The sequence below is a fragment of the Bos javanicus genome, chromosome 11 (genome assembly GCF_032452875.1).
Source record: "Bos javanicus breed banteng chromosome 11, ARS-OSU_banteng_1.0, whole genome shotgun sequence".
Taxonomy (NCBI): Eukaryota; Metazoa; Chordata; class Mammalia; order Artiodactyla; family Bovidae; genus Bos; species Bos javanicus.
The window spans coordinates 10,325,177-10,347,736 of record NC_083878.1 but is presented as its reverse complement, the minus strand read 5'-3'; the positions used below and the strand labels follow the sequence as shown (position 1 = coordinate 10,347,736).

Sequence of the window (22,560 nt, the reverse complement as noted above, 5' to 3'; positions counted from 1 at the left end):
CCAGACTCTCATCACCTCTCACCTCATCTCATCACCCTCACTATCCACGTTTCCCTTCCTGACTCTTTAAATAGGCCAACATGTACAGTGCCGCCTCCACCAGAAAGCCCTCTCAGGCTACACAGCTGTCCCCACCTCCACCATGCCTGCCTGCACCAGGATCCCATCTCTGCTAAGGTTTGTTGCCTGCCCACCCCCATCTCATTCTGCATCCAGCTTCTACCACAAATACCCCAAACAAGTGAGGGGGGTAGGGCTGCGCAACAGCCTCAGCCCCCTCCTGACTTGCCTTTTGGTCCCAGCCCCAGCACTCACGGATTCTTCCCTAGCCCTGTCCATTGCACATGCAGCACGATGCAGGCAGTATGGCTGGTCCTCAGGGGAACCTCAAGACCAGGTACCCTGGGGAGCCGCCACGCCTGCAGTGAGCGCCGATGATATCAGCTCCCAGCTGTCGCGAGAGTGAGCTGCAGGCAGCCCCTCACTCCCTCTGTCCACCTGGCCCCATTAGGCTCCAGCGGCAGCGTTAACCAGAGAGATCTAGTGGCAGAGGGACAGTACCTCCAGGAGCACTGTCCTCACCCTGGAAAGGGCTCCAGGGTCTAGAACTGCCAGAGACCAGGAGACCCCTCCACGTTACAAGTGCTCTCCAAGGTGACTATTGGCCTGGGAGCTTGCCAGAGGGAGGATGGTATATACATTGGAATACATTGGTATAAAGGGCTGCAGAGAAGTCATGGTATCCAGCCTGGATGAGCTGGCTTAGGGGCCCAGACACCCTGTCTGCCACTGCCCCCACAGCCCTCTGGTCTGAATCCACTCTCCCACGGCCCCACAGTGGAGAATGCCCTAAAAACCTCCCATCCTTTGGGCAGACCATTTTGGGAATCCTGACACAGGATCTGGATCCCAGACCTTCACCCCCTCTCCCTACCTCAGGGATAGCTCCATGTCCCCTCCTCCCCACCCATATGCCCTCTTTTCCCAAGCCAGCAGTACTTCCACCAGGCTCTCCTGGGAAAGAGCCCTCAGTTGGATGTCAGCTGGACTGGGTCAGGACCCAAGTGGCTGAAGAAGGATGAGTCATGGCCTGAAACCCCAGCACATACTAGGCCCTCTCTGGACATCCTTTCCAGTTCCTCCCACCCTCTTCTGTCTCTAACTTCCTGCTCTGCTTCTCATTGCCTTATGATCCTTTTAGAAACTCCACCAGGGCTAAATTCAAATCCTGGCTTAGGAACTTAACTAGCTGTGAGAACTTAACCTCTGGGGGTGGGGGTAGGGGTAGGGGGTGGGAGTTGGGTATTCCACCTGCTCCATAGCACTGTTTAAGGATTAAATGGGAAAATCTAACTTGTACCTGGGCCCAGCACTCCCACCTCCTCCTTACTTGCACCTCAAGTTGCCTTCTCCAGAAAAATCTCCTTGAATTTACACTTTCACAACTACCCATCTTGCTAATCCCTGAAACATCAATGAGTTGGGGGTTGGAGAACTGCTGAGCCTCCCGGAGAAAGAACACAGCACCCTCAACCAACTAATGGCTGAATAAGAGATGATTAAAGTGAAATCTAAGCCCCCTTTTCTGTCCAGAACTTGGGCAGGGCTCCTATGAAGAACAATTACCTGGAGGGGGAGGGATGCAGAATTTGAATACTTAAATACCTAGACCAGCCATGTCCAATAAGATCATTCCATCATCCTACAATGATGGAAATGCTCAATAGCCATGGACCACATGAAATATGGCTAACGTAATTAAGGAACTGAAAATTATTTTATTTCATTTTAATTAACTAAAATTTAAATGTAAATAGCTACATGTACCTAGTAACATGAACAGTGCAGAGGATGAGGGATGGCAAATAGATTTTATCTCCTGTGCCGACCCAAGACAATAGGTAGTGGAAACCTTGGGCAACTTTCTGCACATCAGAAAAAGATGACCCTCACTAGGCAAAGAACTTAGATAAAGGTGTTTCCTCCTCACCCAGCCTGAAACTAGGCCAGGACTCTCGCCACTATGCAATGCCCTTGTGAAAGACACAATCTGCATAATTTATGCCAAGGTTGTGCTGAGAAAGATTGTGAGGCCACGCATGGATTTGTTGGTGAAGAGTGCCATGTGTCTATCATTATCTAGGGAGTGTGGACCAGGTTGAGGGTGCAAAAACATGTGATAAATCCCCTTTCTGAGCTAGACTCTTTACTGTCCAGCCTCTGACCTCCCTCAGCAGCAACCCTCTGCCTGGTTCAGGCAGTCACTGCCACAGCTTCCTCTGTCTTTCCCATCTCTGTAAATGACTACACTGCCCAGTTGCTTAGCCACACACCTGAGAATCATCCGGGAGCCCTCTCTTTGCCTCAGCCTCACGTCCAATCCATCAGCAAGCCCTGTCAGATCTACCACCATCATTTCAAATCCACCCTTTTCTCCCTGTCTTCACCATGAGCATTTACTCCTCACCATCAGGTTCATTCCCCAAAGGCTGTAATGACCTCCTAACTGGTGGTCACCCCCACCCCTACCTAGCCTGTTCCTTTCAAACACAACAGCTATCACATTAAAACATTAGGTGAGTTGTCCCACACGCTTAAAACCCTCCACGGGCCAATATCACACTTACAGTAAAATCTAAATGACTTGTCATGGCCTTCAAAGCCCTGCATAATCTGGTCCCCGCCAGTCAGTTTGACCCCAACCAGTATGTTTTAGCCACACTGGCTCTCTTTCTTCCCCAAACATATCATCATCCTCATTTAAGGTCCTTACTCTGCCCTCTGTCTGGAAAGCTCTTCCTCCCATCTTTACATATCTTCATCCTTCTGGCCACAGCTCAAAGAGCTCACAAAGGTCTTCCCTGACTCCTACATCTAATGCTGCCTCTCCTACCTGATGTTTATGATACCCCTGTTTTTATCACAATTTCATTGTGAGATTATTTATGTGTTTGCATGTTTCTAGGTCCCCTAGAGTGGACCTTTCCTGTTTTGTTCACTGAGGTGTCCCAAGATCTAGAAAGCAGCTGGCATATATTAGGTGCTCAGTAAATGTGATTAAGAATAAATAAATGAATAAACAGCTCCTTGCCATCTTCAGGGCCACAGAATCCTTATATCCTGCCCTAGAATCCTCTTCCGCTTCTCTGGTAAGGCCGTCTCCTTCCTGAAGACCACGCTCACAGTGTACTCTCTTCTTCCCACACCTAAAAGGGGCCCTCAGCCCCAGAACACACAGCCACACCAACCCACAGAGCTTCCAGAAATAAGGGTGAAGACCCTGTTGCCAGCACAATACTCTAACTGGCAGAACTGAACCTGGGTCCACAAGTAGCACCCAAAGAAGGGCACACAGAACCACCTCATCCCTCTCCCCACTTGGAGCAGGCCCAGCCGGAAAGGGCAGCGCAGAACCGCAGAACCGGAGCTGGGATGCTGTGGAGGAGGTGCACTCCAGGGGTGGGGGCGTTACCTCCAGGCTGAGCGCCATCTGCCGGATGTAGAGCATATTCAGGTCCTCCAGGATGTGCAATCTGTCCTGCATCTCTGTGCCCCCTGGGCTCCCCTTCCCTTGCTGACCCCTCAGAGGGGTGGCAAGCAAGCCCCACGCTGCCCCAGAATTCCTCTCCCGCTGCTCTCCTCGTCTTGAAAGAGGTAGGCAGTTCTTGGTCAGAGGGCAGAGGCAGCCCTTGTCCCTCTCGTGCTCCAATTAGACCCCTCTGGCTGCTGTGACAAAGTCTCCTTGCCTACCGCTGTTCCAGGGCCCTGATGGAGCCAGGCATGGGAGGAAAGGAAAGCGAGGTGAGGATGAGCAGGGTACCCGGAGAGGAGGCCAGCTGCAGAAGGGGCTCTGGGCACAGAGTGTCCAGTCTTGCTTTGGTGGCAGCTGTTCTCCCAGCTGTGGAAGAAAAAGGCTCTTTCATTCCGACTCTGGCCCCTCCCCAGCCCCCGCCCACAACCCTGGCCTGGTGGACAGAGAATCTGTGTGCTGTAGGGTGTGAGGGGCAGGCACAACTGGAAGGGGGCCGGGAAGGGACACTTCATGCAGGTTCTGTGGACTCGTGGGGATTGTCAGGAGGTTGCTTTCTGAAAGGGTTCGGGCTTAGTTTGAGGAAGAAGAGGGATAGAGGTGGGGACTTGATTGAGTGAGCCTAGGAAGTGGGACAGAGGGGTAATTGCAGCCCAACCCCCAGGGCCACCTCTTCCAACTTGGGACCTTCATCCAGCCCGCCCCACCCTGGGTTCACAATTACCTTGCTTTTCCAGCAGAAGGGAGGAGAGGGAGGGAGAAAGGCAGGGGTGTGCCTGGCTGCGCTGCCCCCGCTCCCCTCTGCGGGCCCCTTCCCTTCCAGACAGGAAACCAGCCCCGATTCCCAGCCAGCTGCAGCTTTGCCACCACCGCCCCCGCTCCACCCCAGGCCCACGGAGTCACACTCCGCTCCGGGGCCCAGCGGCTCCACCCCGGTTCCTCCGCGATGGCCCCCAAAAGGCCGGGCTTATCCCGGGGGCGGCTCCAGCTAACAGGCCCCTCCTCCTGGTCCCTGGGCCTCGCCCCTCACTCCCCCACGCTGGCCCCACGCGGCGTTGCTTATGCGGGACTCGATAGAGGCCCTGTCTCCCAGGCCCACTAGCTTCTGAGTCAGAGAAGGCCTGGGACTGTGGGACAGGGGTGTGAAAGAGCCTTTGTTCTGGGCAGGCTGTGGGGTAAAGTGCAGAAGCCAGGACTGGAATCCGGGAGGAGTGAGGAAGGCCCCCTCACTTAACCCTTTCCAGGACCAGCAGCGAAGGAGAACTGACCTGGGGGACAGCCTCTGCTGTCGCTACTGGCCCTCTCAGTCCTGGCTCGGCCCCCACATCTTTCAGCCTCTCCTGAGCCTCTTTAAGGAATTACAAGTAGGGCTCAGACCTGGGCAAAGTAGTGGGCCAGGGAGGGAACTGTAGAGGCTGTACTCCTCTTAGGCCACAGAAAAGGAGGCTGAAAGCTTGAGTGTGGGAAATAATCCCAAATCGTTAATTGGGAACCCCTCATTTCCGATTCCCCCAGCCACAGAGGAGCAGTTGCGTAGAGTTTCAGCGAAGGAGGCCGAGAAGTCAGGACGGACGACGGAGGCTGTCCCAGACGGTAGAGACGGGCTGTGGGATGCGGCTGGAGGCCAGGGAAGGAGCGGGCACCCAGGCCAGGAGTCTGGTTAGAGCCCGGCTAGTTGCACATCTCCAGGATACCCCGAAGTGCTGCCGTAAGGCGCATCTTAGGAATCGAGCCTAGGGCTCCTTAAACTGAAGTTTTTCCACGCGGAGGCAAATCATCCCACTGGGCCAGAGAATGTCTGGGGTGACACGGTTGGACTAACGTGCAGACGGTCCGCGCCTGACTTTTCAAGTCAACAACCTCTGGTCTGTACCCGACCCACCGCGTCTCCGCCCCTTGGTGCGCGCGGGCGGGGCGGGAGGCCCGGGCGGCCCGAACTGCGGGAGCCGGGGGAGGGGAAGGCAGGGACGCGGGTCTCTCACCTCCGGCGGGTCGCTTAAGAGGCTGAGTCGGAAGCGGCCGCGTTTGAACTCCATCTCCAGGGCAGAGCCCCTGGCCACGGTGACCCGGCTCCGGTGGTTTCGGGAGAACATGCTGGCGGTCCCGCGGCTTTGCCTCCCTTCTGCACTCCCCGCACCGCCCGGCTCTGCCTTGTCCCTTAGGCTTCTTTCCCTCGTTGCCCTTCAGCTAGTCCGGCTGGGAATCTCCCGCAGCCGGATTCCCAAACTCCTCCTCCGGAGACGACACCTGGGCCGGGCAGGGCGCGGCACTCTCTCCCTCCACCCCCCGGGCCCCCGCCCCCGCCAAAGGCCCGGGCGGCCGGGCCAGTCCCGGGCTCCAAGCAGGCCTACACCTCGGGAGCACTGAGGGGGTTCGCCGCCCCTCGCGGCGGGGGTTGCGGGCGCCACACCTGGGCGAGGGGCGGGCCTAGAGAAGCCCCGCCCCAAAGGCTGAGCCCCCTCGGCGAGCCGGACTACCTGCGCGCGGAAAACCCCGAGGCCCAGGGATCACCGCGAGTCACACCGCGCGGCCCTGGGACTGCGCCCAGTCTCACCCCGGAGCAGCTTCTCAGGGTTTCAACTTCCTACGGCCCCAAAAGTCCCTTCTTCGTCCCCCTCCTCACTTTAAGCTCCCCTCCGTCCCTAGTGGCCACAGTTCACCGAGCAGTGCTTAAGCATGCCTGGTAATTCTGCTCTCTTCGTTCCTAACCGTGGATCCTTGACTGTCAGAGAACTTCTTGAGCTTCAGCTTTCTCACTTGTGCAGTGAGGATACAGTAATTACCGCACTCCTCAGGTCGTTATGAGGATTACATACGACGAGCATGAGTGCCTGGCACGAGACAAGCGCCGCCTAAGCGGAGCTATGAAGAAAAAGGGTAGGATGCAGCCCCTTTGTGCCCTTGGATGGGGCACCAGCGACCTTCAGTTCCCTGGACCCAGACCTTGACTGCCTTAGAGGGTGAGGATATCTGTTACCTAAGATGGGCTCTCTGCTGCTTTGCTGGGTAGCTGAGACAGGGTTAGGATTCTCAGCTTCTGCAGAAAAAGGGGCCCCTCACCACCACCCCCAGCTCTGTGGGACAGAAGGAAATGGCAGAGGATTAATTTGCTGACCACAGATGAGGAATTCCTGGGACTTAGGAATTTACTGAGGAGAACAAGAGAGACAGAGAGAGAGAATGATTCCTTCAAAGCTAGAGCCAGAGAAATACCAGGCTATAGCTTTAGAGAGCCCAGGTTAGAACTGCTGGGCTATGAAAAATTACTCAACATTCTTTTAGAAAACCTGACTTAAATTTACTTTGGTAAAAGGGGAAATTTATGGCTTAAGGACTGATGATATCCAGGGCTCAGGCTTTAGTCGTGGCTTGACCCAGGTAGTCAGTGCCCACAAGGATCCTGTCTTTCTCCTTCATCTGGATCTACTTTCCTCTCCAAGGGCTTCATTCTCCACAGCATTATAAAATGGTTGTCAAAAATTCTGGGTCTGTGTACTTTCAGGCTTAAATGCAGCAGAAGAGAGCCTCTGTTTCTTGAAGCTCCTGTGCTTCAAGATTCACTGTGTCTGGGATTCACTATGGGGCATTTCAGATCGTTTATCCTTCTCAAACCGATTTTTATAGGCAGAGGGGTGGCCAAACCTGAACCAATCGCTATGGCCAAATAGGATTCCATGTGTCAGTTGGCCAGGCCTAGGTCACTTCCCAGTCCTGGAAACCAAATGGAACCCAATAAGCTGGGAGAGAGGGGAGGGAGACATGGTTTCGGAAAACCTGTTACAGGTCCTACCACCAGAAAGTGAAAGAATGGATGCTGGACAGAAAAAAACAACAAACATCTTTGTTGTTTACAGAAGTTTACATGGAGAAGGGAGTTCGTCTGTCAGTAGGAAAGGCAGATCAAAAGATTTTGAAAAATCTGTGGCCTCTGAGATAAATCTCAAAGGAAGACTGAAGGGGAAAGGAAGGCATTGTTTCTGAATTTCTTCAAATATCTATCATCACTCTTCCAAACTGTAAGCTCCCTAAGGAGAGACAGTCTGTCTTATCCACTGCTTTATGCCCAGTGCCTGGCACATACGGAGTTCTCAATAAATCATTGGTTGAAGTAAATGAACAAATGAGACGCCCAAAGGAAACATACAGATTTGAGAGTGCTTGACTGGGATGAGCCACGCTGTGGGACTAAAATGGTTCGTTTCAAATGTTTAACTTTTGGCAGCAGAATGCTTTTTTCCCCAAATGAAATGTCACCTGAAATACATGAAATATGATCACAGCTGCTGTAATAGAAGCGGGGCTGGAGCCCCAAATCGTGTCCTCTCCAGAGGCCCCCTCAGCTGCATGCAGGGATGCACACACCTGTGGAACACAGGCTACACAGAAGGTTTTGAAAACCCCTAACAAGAGCAGGAGGAATGGAAAGCATTTGGAAAGAAAACAGAGCTCAAATCCTGCCTGAGAATGTGTACTTGATGTGACTTCAGATTTTGGGAAAGGAGTGACACAACCAGAGTTATATTTTAGGGATCATAATCTGACGTGCATTTGCATAGATCTGCTGGACGAGGTTGTGTCTGGGGTTTGGGAAGCCAGCTGACACTGTCCTCAACTGAAGGTGGAGAGACAAGGGCCAAAATTTCTGAGGAGGTATTATTTTTTAATTAAATTCTTTTTTGAAAGTACTCATTCAGTTTTTGAAACATTTCTTTTTCTACCACTTAAAAAATAATAAAAGTAAAAAATACATGAACAAACCACACTTTTCCCATAATCACAGAAAAACACTGAGACAGTTTGGTGCCATAGAATGCTGAAGCCTCATACTAGCTCATAAGAGAAAATTGCTGAATTTTCTGGAATTGTGCATTCCAGCTGTTAAATACAACTTTGTTGTCGCTCTGTCACGTCTAACTCTTTGCGACCCCATGGACTGGGCTTCCCAGGCAGCACTAGTTATAAAGAACCCTCCTACCAATGCAGGAGACGTAAGAGACGCCGGTTCAATGCCTGGGTCAGGAAGATCCCCTGGAGAAGGGAATGGTAACCCACTCCAGTATTCTTGCCTGGAGAAGCCCATGGACAGAGGAGCCTGGCAGCCCACAGTCCATGGGGTCACAAAGAGTCGGACACGACTGAAGCTACTTAGCACACACGCACATGGACTGCAGCACGCCAGGCTTCCCTGTCCTTCACCGTCTCCCAGAGTTTGCCCAGACTCATGTCCAATGAGTCGATAATGCCATCCAACCATCTCATCATCTGTTGCCGCTTTCTCTTCCTGCCCTCAATCTTTCCCAGTATCAGGGGCTTTTCCAATGAGTTGGCTCTTCACATCACATGGCCAAAGTATTGGAGCTTCAGCTTCAGCATCAGTCCTTCCAATGAATATTCAGGGTTGATTTCCTTTAGGATTGGCTGGTTTGGTCTCCTTGCAGTTCAAGGGACTCTCAAGAGTCTTTCCCAGCACCAAAATTTGAAAACATCAGTTATTCCACACTCAGCCCTTTTTATGGTCCAGCTTTCACATCCATACATGACTACTGGGAAAACCATAGCTTTGACTAATACAGACCTTTGTCAGCAAAGTGATGTCTCTGCTTTTTAATGTGCTATCGAGCTTTGTCACAGATTTTCTTCCAAGGAGCAAGCCTCTTTTAATGTTGCTTCAGTCACCATCTGCAATGATTTTTGGAGCCCAGGAAAATAAAATCTATCCACTTTCCCCCTATCTATTTGCCATGAAGCAATGGGACCAGATGCCATGATCTTCATGTTTTGAATGTTGAGTTTTAAGCCAGTTTTTTCACTCTCCTCGTTCACCTTCATCAAGAGGCTCTTTAATTCCTCTTCACTTTCTGCCATTAGCCTGGTATCATCTGCATATCTGAGGTTCTTGATATTTTCCCCCACAATCTTGATTCCAGCTTGTGAGTCATCCAGGCTGATACTTCAAATGATGTACTCTACATGTAAGTTAAATAAGCAGGGTAACAACATACAGCCTTGAAATAATTAGGAACCTAATGGGGAAGCCTTTCCCAATTAGGAACCAGTTTGTTTTTCCATGTCTGGTTCTAACTGTTGCTTCTTGTCCTACATACAGGTTTCTCAGGAGACAGGTAAGGTGGTCTGGTATTCCCAGCTCTTTAAGAATTTTCCATAGTTTGTTGTGATCCACACAGTCAAAAGTGTAACATAGTCAGTGAAGGAGAAGTAGATTTTTTTTTTTAAATTCCCTTGCTTTTTCTACAATCCAACAGATGTTGACAATTTGATCTCTGGTTACTCTGCTTTTCTAAATCCAGCTTGTACATCTGCAAGTTCTTGGTTCATGTACTGTTGAAACCTAGCTTGAAGGATTTTGAGCATAATCTTCCTAGCATGTGAAATGAGCACAATTGTATGGTAATTTGAACATTCTTTGGCATTACCTTTCTTTGGGATTGGAATGAAAACTGACCTTTTTCAGTCCTATGCCCACTGCTGAGTTTTCCAAATTTGCTGGCATATTGAGTGCAGCTCTTTAAAAGTATCATCTTTTAGGATTTGAAACAGCTCAACTGGAATTCCATCACGTCCACTAAGTTTGTTCGTAGTAATGCTTCCTAAGGCCCACTTGACGTCACACTCCAGGATATATGGCTCTAGTTGAGTAACATCATGGTTATCTGAGCCATTAAGACCTTTTTTTGTACAGTTCTGTGTATTCTTTCCACCTCTTCGTAATCTCTTCTGCTTCTGTTAGGTCCTAGCTGTCTCTGTTCTTTATTGTGCCCATCTTTGCATGAAATGTTCCCTTGATATCTCCGATTTTCCTGTAGAGATCTCTAGTCTTTCCCATTTTATTGTTTCCCTCTATTTCTTTGTATTCTTTACTTAAGTCTTTCTTATCTCTCCTTGCTATTCTCTGGAACTCTGCATTCAGATGGGTATATCTTTCTTTCTCTGTCTCCTTTGCCTTTTGCTTCTCTTCTTTCCTCAGCTATTTGTAAGGCCTCCTCATACAACCATTTTGCCGTCTTGCATTTCTTTTTCTTGGGGATGGTTTTGGTCACCATATCCTATACAATGTTACAAAACTCCATCCATAGTTCTTCAGACACTCTACCAGATCTAATCCCTTGAATCTATTTGTCACTTCTCCTGCATAATAATAAGGGATTTGATTTAGATCATACATCACTGACCTGGCTTCCCTGGTGGCTCAGAGATTAAAGCGTCCGCCTGCAATGTGGGAGACCTGGGTTCGATCCCTGGGTTGGGAAATCCCCTGGAGAAGGAAATGGCAACCCACTCCAGTATTCTTGCCTGGAGAATCCCATGGACAGAGGAGCCTGGTGGGCTACAGTCCACAGGGTCGCAGAGTCGGACACAACTGAACAGCTTCACTCACTCACTCACTGACCTAGTGGCTTTCCCTACTTTGTTCGATTTAAGCTTAAATTTTGCAGTAAGGAGCTGATGATCTGAGCCACAGTCAGCTCCAGGTCTTGTTTTTGCTGACTGTATCAAGCTTCTCCATCTTTGGCTGCAAAGAATACAATCGATTTGATTTCAGTATTTACCATCTGGTGATGTCCATGTGTAGGGTCGTCTCTTGTATTGTTGGAAAAAAAGTGTTTGCTATGACCAGTGCATTCTCTTGCCAAAACTCTGTTAGTCTTTGCCCTGCTTCATTTTGTACTCCAAGGCCAAACTTGCCTGTTACTCCAGGTATCTCTTAACTTACTGTTTTGCATTCTAGTCCCCTATGATGAAGAGGACTTTTTTTTTTTTTTTTTGGTGTTAGTTCTAGATCTTGTAGGTCTTCATAGAACCATTCAACTTCAGCTTCTTTAGCATTAGTGCCTGGGGCATAGACTTGGATTACTGTGAGGTTGAATGGTTTGCCTTGGAAATGAACGGAGATTGTTCTGTCGTTTTTAAGACTGCACCCAGTTTCATCCACCTCATTAGAACTGATTCAAATGTATTCTTTTTAATGGCCGAGTAATACTCCATTGTGTATATGTACCACAGCTTTCTTATCCAGAATACATTTGAATCAGTTCTAATGAGGTGGATGAAACTGGAGCCTATTATACAGAGTGAAGTAAGCCAGAAGGAAAAACACCAATACAGTATACTAACGCATATATATGGAATTTAGAAAGATGGTAATGACAACCCTGTATGCGAGACAGCAAAAGAGACACAGATGTATAGAACAGTCTTTTGGACTCTGTGGGAGAGGGAGGGGGGGATGATTTAGGAGAATGGCAATAAAACATGTATAATTTCATATAAGAAATGAATCACCAGTCCAGGTTCTATGCAGGATACAGGAAGCTTGGGGCTGGTGCACTGGGATGACCCAGAGGGATGGTATGGGGAGGAAGGTGGGAGGGGGTTCAGGATGGGGAACACGTGTATACCCGTGGTGGATGCATGTTGATGTATGGCAAAACCAATACAATATTGTAAAGTAAAAAAAAAAAAAAAAAAAAAAGACTGCACCCAAGTACTGCATTCTGGACTCTTTTGTTGACTATGAGAGCTACTCCATTTCTTCTAAAGGATTCTTGCCCACAGTAGTAGATATAATGGTCATCTGAATTAAACTCACCCATTCTCATCCATTTTAGTTAATTCACTGATTCCTAAGATGTCAGTGTTCACTCTTGCATCTCCTGCTTGACCACATCCAGTTTACCTTGATTCATGGACCTAACATTTTGGGTTCCTATGCAATATTGTTGTTTATAGCAATGGACTTTACTTTCACCACCACACGCATCCACAATTGAGTGACATTTCCACTTTAGGCCAGCCTCTTGATTTTTATGGAACTATTTCTCCACTCTTCCCCAGTAGCATATTGGACACCTACCCCCCTGGGGGGGCTCACCTTCCAGTGTCGTATCTTTTTGCCTTTTCATTGTGTTCATGCGGTTCTCACGACAAGAATACTGAAGTGGTTTGCCATTCCTTTTTCCAGTGGGCCACATTTTTTCAGGCCCTGACTAGCAGGGATATGCCCTTCAGCCACTCCATGTAGCTGGAGGACATGTTCAGCACCCTGGTTGACCCACTGCTGGTCCTCACTGAGCATGTAAACCTTTGCCAGGGGCCAGGGCAAAGGTCCTACTGGAGTTTCCAGGAAGGGGGTCCAAGGAAGGCTGGAGCCAAGGTTGGAGGATGCCCAGGAGCATAGAGCTCCCCAGCCTCACTGCTGCTGCTAGGTGCCCTGGGGCTGATCTGCCACCTGCATGGCCTGCCGCCAGCTGATCTCTGGCCCCTGCCTTTCCTCTCTGGCTCCTTGTCGTTATTGTCCAAGCCTGTCAAGACCAGCCTAACTGAGTGGGGCACTTAGTGCTTCCTGACTTCACACCCCACCGTGCTAGGAACTCAGGGGCTCCAGTCACTACCCTGCTCTGCCTCCATGGGAATCTCTGCAAACCCACTGCCCATGACACTACCACCTCTTTAGGGCACCACTGCCTCTTCAATCTACTGCTGCCATGTTATCCAGCTGCCATCTGGAACCAACTGGGCTCAGCATAACCTCAGCCATATATTCCCAATGCCTGGCCTCCCAAGGGTTCCCACCCCTTATCCAGGAAGAGTACAAGATAAGACCCAAATATTTTGTAGTGCTGGGAAGTAAAAAGTGCTCAGAGAATGATGAAGATATGGGAGAAGAATATAGAAACCATCTTAAATAAATGTCCACTGACCAAATCTGGGACAAATTTAAGCATCAAAATAAATAATAATAGTAACGGATTTACAACTCACTGACTGAAATGAGAATCCATACTGATATAATAAACACTAATGTAACTGAATATAAGGAGAAGAGAAAACTGCACTTCACTACAGAACACCAACTAACAAATGGAGATGGAATAACGGAAGTAGAATGCCTCTTGGCAATTATTACAGTAGAATTGATTCATACAGTATTCATCAATGGATATTACACCACGTGGGTGGAAGTTTGATGGGGGATAGTATATCAGAGTAGTTGCAGAGTATTTCCCCAGAAAACACTCAGTGAAGTGTTGAAAATCGTGAGTTTGGGAATTCCCTGGCATCCCAGTGGTTAGGATTTGGCACTTTCACTTCTGGAGCCCAAGTTTAATCCCTGGTCAGGGACCTAAGATCCTGAAAGCCACACGGCATGGCCAAATTTAAAATAAATAATAATAATAAAAAAAGAAAATGCTGACTTTACAGTGGAAAAAACTGACAGACACCACCTTGAACAGGTGATTAAGGTTAGCATCATCAGTGGAATAAGCTGATGTCCTGTACTTCCTGATGTGATACACTGAGAAGAACACAGTGAAATATTTTTTGAGTAGCACTCCTGCCAAAAACTTATGTCTTGACTTGAGGAAACACCAGATGGTCCAGGTTGAGGGACATACTACAGAATCAAAGGCTTGCACTGTTTAAAACTGTCAAGGTCACGAAAGATAAGGAAGGAGTGAGGAAATGGTCTAGCAGATTAGAGCAGATCAAAGACATATGACAAGGAATTGTAATGTAGGACTGTGGATTTGAATTCCAACCTAGAAAGGAAAAGGAGACATTGGGCAGTAGGTGAAATTTGAATGGGATCCATGGATAGGATGGTAGTATTGTATCAGTGTTAATTTCCTGATTGGGAGGGTTGCAAAACGGTTATAGAATCATGTACTTATATTTGAGGAAAATACACAATGAAATATTTAGAGGTGAAATGGCATCATGTCTGCAACTTGCTCTCAGAATGATCAGAAGAGGAGTAATGATAATGGAGAGGAAGGGGAAGAAATGGTAAATGTTAATGATAGTAGAATCTGATTTAAGAAGCTAAGTGAGTTCTTTGTAGTCTTCTTGCAACTTTTCTGTAACTTTTGAAATCATGTCCGCCAAAAATATCTAAAAAATTAAAGCTAAGAACTTTTTTCAGAAGGACAAAGTTCTTCATTTCAGCCTACAAACCTGCTCAAATCTCTCCGACACTAAACAAAGCAAAACTAAAAACAAAACAAAATAATGAAGCCCATAGCTGCTTACTGTCACCACTTCCTCCCTGCTAGGCATCAGGATGTTGAGGAAACACCACTGGGTCTAGTGTCAGGAAGTCTCTGTTTGATGCTGGTTCTGCCGCTCCTTAACTATGTGACTCTGGCCACATCATTTAACCCTTCTAAGCCTCAGTTTCCTCATGAGGGAACAATAGCATCTCCCTGATAGAGCTGCCATGGGCTCAAGGAAGGGAAGGAATACGAAAGCAGGTTATAAACTCTAATATGTTTGACAAATACTAACTACACTTTAACTCCTGGTGATACAGGACTATTGTCTTCACGTGTTGCTACAATGCATCCTCTTCTTGGAGCTCAACCTAGGCTCTGCAAAACTGTACAGAGCTCATCATAGTCTTTGTCTGCTGACAATCTCTGTTCTTGGGTGCCTTTATTGCCCCTTTGACCTCTTCTCAGCCCTGCCTTCCCCCTCTGCCAGTCTGTTCAAGACTGATGCCCACTTGGGTTTGTTCCTGGTCCTTTCCTCTTCATCTGCTCATTCTGGAAGGTCTCATCTATTCCCATCTCTTAGCATTTCCAGTGCTGATGACACCCCAGCTCACACCTTCTGTGAAGAGAAGAAGACTTCTCTTCTCAGTATTCCATCTCCATGTGGGCATTCTCACATGCCCTTTATTTTATTTGTATTAATTTTTGTTAAGAGTATGGTTGCTTTACAATGTTGTGTTAGTTTCTGCTGTGCAGCAAAGTCAATCAGCTCTACCTATACACATATCCATTTTTTTTTAGGTTTCCTTCCCACTGAGGTCACCACAGAGCACTGAGTATAATTCCCTGTGCTATACAGTAGGTTTTCATTAGTTATCTATTTTCTACATAGTAGTGTATATATGTCAATCCCAATCTCCCAATTCATCCTCCTTCTCCACTTGGTAACTGTAAGTTTGTTCTCTACATCCATGACTATTTCTGCTTTGCAAGTAGTTCATCTGTACCATTTTTCTAGATTCCACATATAAGAAATATTATACAATATTTGTTTTTCTTTTTGAATTGACTCTCCAGGTCCATCCACATCTATGCAAGTGGCAGTGTTTTGTTCCTTTTTATATCTTGAATAATATTCCATTGAATATATGTACCACATCTTCCTTCTCCATTCCTCTGTTGACGGATATTTAGTTTGCTTCCAAGTCCTGGCTATTGTAAATAGTGCTGCAATGAACATCAGGGAGCATGCATCCATTAGAATTCTGGTTTTCTCTGGACATATGCCTAGGAGTGGAGTTGCTGAGTCATATACAGTAGCTCTATTTTAGGTTTTTAAGTAATTTCCATACTGTTCTCCATAGTGGTTGTACCAGTTTACATTCCTACCAACAGTGTAGGAGGGTTCCCTTTTCTCCACACCCTCTCCAGCAATTATTGTTTGTAGATTTTTTGATGATGGTCATTCTGACGGGTGTGAGGTGATACCTCATTATAGTTTTGACTTTTCACATGCACTTTAAGTTCACCTTAGGTGACACTAAATGGTTTTCTTTTTACTTCTCTTCTTATGTTCTCTTCTGTATTAAAAATATTATTTCTCTCTAATACTTGGGCTAGAAATGTAGAAGTCACTTATTATTGTGGTTGTATGCTTATTGAATATCTACTATGTCAAGATACTATCCTACATATTTTGCATTCTCGATTTGCTTTATTCCTTGAAAGAGCCCTTCTGACGTAGGAAATAGATGGGCTTCAGGCTAGATATTTACAACTGGCCTCCTGTTTGCATTTCACGGGGCACAAATAAGTGGGCTTCGGGTTGGATACTTAAAACTGTTAGCGTTTTCTGAGATAAGAGATAGATGGGCTCCAGTTAAGCATTTACAATCAACCTCCTGTTTGGTCTCCGAAATGGAAGTAACAACAGAAACAGGATAAATAGCCAGTGTTTGTCTCTTGTAAACATCTTAAGGTAATAGTCATGGCAATAATCAAGGTAATAGTCATGCAAGGACAAAGAGGGGCAAAATCCTGTTTGAGTCAAGGATTAAGGGATCTCTGCTCCCCCCATTTCGGGGACAAGGAAGACACCACACATAGGCAGAAAGGCTCCTTGTGGGTCAAAAGTCAAGGTATAACTCCAGGCCATAATGAGCCTTGCTCCTCTCAGAAGCCTTCACTTTGAGAGCCATCTTGGCTGAGGGGTGCGTGAGCACCCAGGAAAGGGTCCCAGGGTAGCTCAGGTGTGGAAAAAGAAACCAGATAATTGGCCAAAAGAAGACAAAGGCCCAGCAGAACTGACCTATATAAATGACTTAACCTCTTTACTGCGCTCCTCCTCCTCTCTAGGGAGGATGTCCACACCCTTTCTCTCTGTTTGGCTTCTAGCTCATCTAAACACATTGTTTCTCTGTTTTCTCTCCCACTTGTTGTTGTACTACGTCTCTAATAATAAACTTTGTACCTGCATTTACAGTTTCTGCCTCTCTGATAAATGCATTTTTTCACTGGGGGCAAAGATCCAGGGAAAAATAGCTTTTAGCTTCTGGCCCTTGCTGGTCCAGTGGCTAGGATTCCCGGTTCTCATCCAAGCTACCCAAGTTCAGTTCCTGGGCAGGAAATTAAGAATGTACTTCATGCCACCACTCACTGCTACCTCACTATCACTATGAACTAGATCCTGCTGCTGCTGCTAAGTCATTTCAGTCGTGCCCAACTCTGTGCGACCCCATAGACGGCAGCCCACCAGGCTACCCCGTCCCTGGGATTCTCCAGGCAAGAACACTGGAGTGGGTTGCCATTTCCTTCTCCAGTGCATGAAAGTGAAAAGTGAAAGTGAAGTTGCTCAGTTGTGTCTGACTCTTCGAGACCCCATGGACTGCAGCCCATCAGGCTCCTCTGTCCATGGGATTTTCCAAGCAAGAGTACTGGAGTGGGGTGTCGTTGCCTTCTCCGAACTAGATCCTACTTCATTCCATTTTACAAAGCTGGAATACGAGGTTCAGAGAACTTAAATAACTGTGAACCCAAGGTTACATAGCCAATAAACTGGAATTTGATAATAGGCTTGTCTGACTCCAAAGTTCATTCTCAATCACTATACTATATTGATTTCTTCCTGAATTCTCATATACAATTGTTTATCAGTTCCTTTAAATTTCATTAATGAAATATTTCTTGAGTCAGTTCTTCCCTTACTTTGTTCACTATTGCTACTCTGTTCAGACATGTATCCCATGTATATATCTATACACTACATGTATAGTGCTTTTTATGTGATATATATTGGCTGTAAGAAAATTCATTACACAAAATACTAAGGAATATTTTAAAAGAAAAAAAAAAAGTAAGAAAACTCACTACAGATCTAGATAGTGAAAGTTCCCCAACTCTAAGTTTCAAAGATAATCACCATTAACCATTTAGTATACATTCCTTAGTTTTTTCTAGGAATGTAGTAGCATATTACGCCTTTTAAAAATGGAATAACAGGTGCTTCATTAGGGCAGTAGGTAGCGCCTCAGTCTCATAAAATGGAATCACCTCATCTTGAAATTTGCTTTTCTTATTCCGTATGTCAGCACATATAGATCTACCTTGTTCCTTTTTTTTAAAATTAGTAAAACACACGTTTTATGCGTGCGCGCACTTGCGTGCTCAGTCCTGTCCGATTCTTTGTGACTTCATGGACTCCAGCCCATCAGGCTCCTCTGTCGGTGGAATTTTCCAGGCAAGAATACTGGAGTGGGTTGCCATTTCCTCCTCCAGGGGATCGTCCCAACCCAGGGATGGAACCCAAGTCTCCTGCACTGGCTGGTGAATTCTTTACCACTGAGACATGGGTTATCTTACATACGTTTTATACAAAGTTCAATAGGCACAAAAGGGTATATTAGGAAGAACATGTCTCCCTTCACCCTTGTTCTCCCAACCATCCATTGGACTGCTGTCACCAGTTTCTTGGGTAACTTTCTGGGGCCCCATTTCTTTTAATAGCACCACAGCTTCCCACTGCTGCCGCTGCTGCTAAGTCGCTTCCGTCGTGTCCAACTCTCTGCGACCCCATAGATGGCAGCCCACCAGGCTCCCCCGTCCCTGGGATTTTCCAGGCAAGAACAATGGAGTGGGTTGCCATTTCCTTCTCCAATGCATGAAAGTGAAAAAATAAAGTGAAGTCGCTCAGTCGTGTCCGACTCCTAGCGACCCCATGGACTGCAGCCCACCAGGCCCCTCGGTCCATGGGATTTTCCAGGCAAGAGTACTGGAGTGGGGTGCCATTGACAGCTTCCCACTATGGTGTATCAAATCCCTGTACCAATTTTGGTTTTTCTTTAGATTGTTTCCAATACTATTACCCACTAGGATCTAAATCCCACGTCTATCTTATCAATTACCGATCAACTCTTAGCTTGTACCATAATTCATCTATCCACTTCTCTACTGATAAAGAATTGAGGCTTAAATACCATCTGCCCACCTTGTAGGGCACTTGTGCTGTTAAGCCCTCCTTCATTTTGCTGGCAAATTGTTTCGTGCTCCTCCACCAAACTGTAAGCTCCTCAAAGGCAGAGAGGAGTATTCATATTTATCTTTGTATTATCATTGCCTCGCCCCGAATTTGGTCCGGAACATACAGATACGTTCATCACCCTTGCGTCTAATAATAATTCAATCTCTGGCGCTGAGCTCTGATCTCGATTGAGGGGCTGCGGGGCGAGCGGAAAACCCTCCCGGCCTCAAAGAGTCCGGAACTATTGTTGGAAGGACCCTTGTTTCTCCTGGAGCATTTTAGTCGCAAAGCGTGCCCCGCACAAGCATGGTTCCTACGCCCCGGAAGTACCCGTTTATTTGCTGGGATAAGTTCTTCCGCGGGGCGGAAAAGGTATGTCTGAATGTGTTTCGACTATTTACAGCCCCCTTTCCTCGCAGGGCCCCATGAGTAAGCTGTGGCGGCGCGGGAGCACCTCTGGGGCTATGGAGGCCCCTGAGCCTGGTAAGCGTGGATCCATAAGGCAAGTCTGGCCTTCGCATAAAAGCAGTCTCTTTCGTGCTCCTTCGAGCTTCCCCCGGGTACTTCGCCACAGGTGGGAAGCAAAAAGGTGGGGCTGTTTTGGTAATACCAGAATACCGCGGCAACAATAGGACCCTTCGGGGTACTGGGCTTTTCTTGCCCCTCCCATACATCTTTGACAGGCTCTCCTTCTGCAGGGGAAGCCCTGGAGTTGAGTCTAGCGGGTGCCCACGGCCACGGAGTGCACAAGAAAAAGCACAAGAAACACAAGAAGAAACACAAGAAAAAACACTACCAGGAAGAGGAGGCTGGGCCAACGCAGCAGTCTCCTGCCAAGCCCCAGCTCAAACTCAAAATCAAGTTGGGCGGGCAGGTCTTGGGCACCAAGAGGTGAGGCCAAGAGAGCCAAGGTTTTACTTGGGGGACTTTAGAAGCAGGCAGAGACAGAAGGTAGGAGAAACTGGCTGCAGTTTTCAGAAGACAGAGAATGGATGCTGTGACTTCAGGGCCCAGGTTAATGTAGCAAGAACCCAAGAGGGCGTAGGGAAGACTAGATGTACTGAGCAGGAGGAGACGATTGCTCACCTTACAGAGTGGTTGCTTCTCTGCAGTGTTCCTACCTTCACTGTGATCCCTGAAGGTCCTCGCTCACCCTCTCCCCTTATGGTTGTGGACAATGAAGAGGAACCTGTGGAAGGAGTCCCCCTTGAGCAGTACCGTGCCTGGCTGGGTGAGAAGGATCTAGAGGTGGGGAAACTGGGTTTCTCATTATACCTGGTTAAGGGAAGAGGGTTCGTTCTGAGGAACGTGAAAATTTTGTGTGTCCCAGTATTAACTTGGCCAAATTAAGGTTCCCAATCTGAACAATTCTACTTTTAGCTCTCCAACTTTACTTTTCAGATGAAGACAGTAATCTGTCCCCCTCCCCACTGCGGGACCTGTCCGGGGGGTTAGGAGGTCAGGAGGAAGAGGAAGAACAGAGGTGGCTGGATGCCTTGGAGAAGGGGGAGCTGGATGACAATGGAGATCTCAAAAAGGAGATCAATGAACGGCTGCTCACCGCTCGGCAGGTGAGTAGGTTCATTCTTTATTCGTTTGCCAAATTGATACTGAGAGCTTTCCACGTCTGGAGAACTTTGCAAGGCAGCAGGGATATCAGCAGTGGAGAAAAGACAGACAAGGTTTCTGTTCTCATGGAGCTAGTATTCTTGTGTAGTAAATAATTTTGAAAAACTGGAATGTTTATAACAAAAATAGGGTGATGAAATAGAAAGCAGAAAACAAACAACATTAGATAGGGTAGTTTGGAAAGACCTCTCTAAAAATATAATGTTTCCAATACCAGAGAAGCTTTCCAGGCAGAGAGACCAGCAGGGGCAAAGACCCTGAGAGTGGAACATGCCTAATCATGGCCAAGGAGAAGAATAAATGTGACTGTGACAACAAGGTGGTATGCAGAGAAGTGATATGTTTGGTTTATATTTCAGTAGATTACTTTGGTTTCTTAGTGGTGGTAAACGATAGAAGCAAGACCAGTTAAGAAGCTATTGAAGTAGTCAGGTAAGAGATGGTGGTGGCTTGAACCAAGGTGAAATGAGTTGGAGAAACCAGATGGATTCTGGATATATTTAGGAAACAGACACTTGTTGGGGAAGGAAGGAATCAAGGATAACCCTGAGTTTTTGACTTGAGCAATTATCCAGTTGATGCTATCCATTGGGATTCAAAGACTGAAAACAACAAAAAAGCCTCCAGAGAACTAGGACCGAGTTTTGGGACTCAGGGCAGGAAGGTAACGTTACTAAAGCATTTGTCCTTGAGGATCAAGGATCTAAAGCTGAAAGTCTGGAGACCTGAGAGGAGGCAGTATGAAAGGCTCCTAGAGACTGTGCCCATTTGACTCTTTTCTCAAGGCCTGCTCTTCAAGACCCTGCTTTCCGTGTCCCCATTTCCCCCCTCCCTCGTTCCGGCAGAACTCCCTTCTCGATTTGCTGACATCTCCATATCTCCCTAGCGAGCTCTGCTGCAGAAGGCTCGAAGTCAGCCTTCCCCGATGCTGTCACTACCTGTGGCTGGGGGCTGCCCGGCCCCCGCTCTCACCGAAGAAATGCTGCTGAAGCGTGAGGAGCGGGCACGGAAGAGGCGGCTGCAGGCAGCTCGGCGGGCCGAGGAGCACAAGAACCAGACTATCGAGCGCCTCACCAAGACTGCGGCGCCCAGTGGGCGGGGAGGCCGAGGGGCCTCCCGGGGCGAGCGGCGGGGAGGGCGGGCGGTGGCCCCAGCCCCCATGGTGCGCTACAGCAGCGGGGCACAGGGTTCCACCCTCTCCTTCCCGCCTGGCATCCCTGCCCCCGCGCCTGTGTCTCAGCGGCCATCCCCATCTGGCCCACCTCCTCGATGCTCTGTCCCCGGCTGTCCCCATCCGCGCCGCTATGCCTGCTCGCGCACGGGCCAGGCACTCTGCAGCCTTCAGTGCTATCGCATCAATTTGCAGATGCGGCTAGGTGGGCCTGAGGGCCCCGGATCCCCACTTCTGGCTACTTAAGCCCCCCACCCCCACCCCCCACAATCTGGACTCTGTGCCTTCTCCTCTGCCCCTTGTTTTCAGTGTCCTCCCCACCTTATTAAATTTCATCCAGTGCCTTGACTTGTACAGAATTGGGGGAATGGAGTACGGGTAGGCCAATTCCCCAAACACACAGCTTGCCCTCTTCCCCCACGCCCGCTGCTTGCATTGGTGCCGGGAATCGTTCACCAGGCCCCAGAATGGTAGCCGGTCAGCGCCCACCCAGACTCCAGCAGACTCCTTGGACTCCGCGGCTCCTAATGGGATTACCTGGCGTGGTCAAGTGTTTGGCGTCATCCAGAAAATAGGGCTCAAGCCAGTCAGCGGGAACTTTGCTGTCCCAGGCGGCCGTTCATTGGTTGATAACGCAAACCCTGTTCTGTTTTCCATATTGGCTGTTGTCGCTGTCAGTCACAGCCATGGGTCGAACCTTCCCCAC

General features: G+C 48.1%; 2 protein-coding genes across 7 annotated transcripts in view; one reads left to right on the top strand and one right to left on the bottom strand.

The window, feature by feature from the left end:
• RTKN (rhotekin) overlaps window positions 1-22,477 on the bottom strand; it is a 31,049-nt gene extending 8,572 nt beyond the window's left edge. Inside the window, exons 1-2 of one of the 6 annotated variants that reach the window (XM_061431853.1) lie at window positions 5,512-5,570; window positions 3,473-3,898 (exon numbers count right to left, since the gene is read on the bottom strand). In XM_061431853.1, the coding sequence (XP_061287837.1) occupies window positions 3,473-3,544 (72 nt within the window). In that variant the 5' untranslated portion in view covers window positions 3,545-3,898; window positions 5,512-5,570. Of the gene's footprint in view, window positions 1-3,472; window positions 3,899-4,253; window positions 5,463-5,511; window positions 5,827-22,391 lie in introns of those variants that run through there. The other 5 variants (XM_061431852.1, XM_061431856.1, XM_061431857.1 and 2 more) reach the window with 5 other exon arrangements.
• On the top strand, window positions 19,414-22,202 carry INO80B (INO80 complex subunit B). Its single transcript, XM_061431858.1, has 5 exons — window positions 19,414-19,537; window positions 19,753-19,945; window positions 20,167-20,285; window positions 20,456-20,625; window positions 21,570-22,202. The coding sequence occupies exons 1-5, from the start codon at window positions 19,429-19,431 to the stop codon at window positions 22,098-22,100; spliced, it is 1,122 nt and encodes a 373-aa protein (XP_061287842.1). The 5' UTR covers window positions 19,414-19,428; the 3' UTR covers window positions 22,101-22,202.
• Window positions 22,478-22,560: the final 83 nt, after the last annotated feature.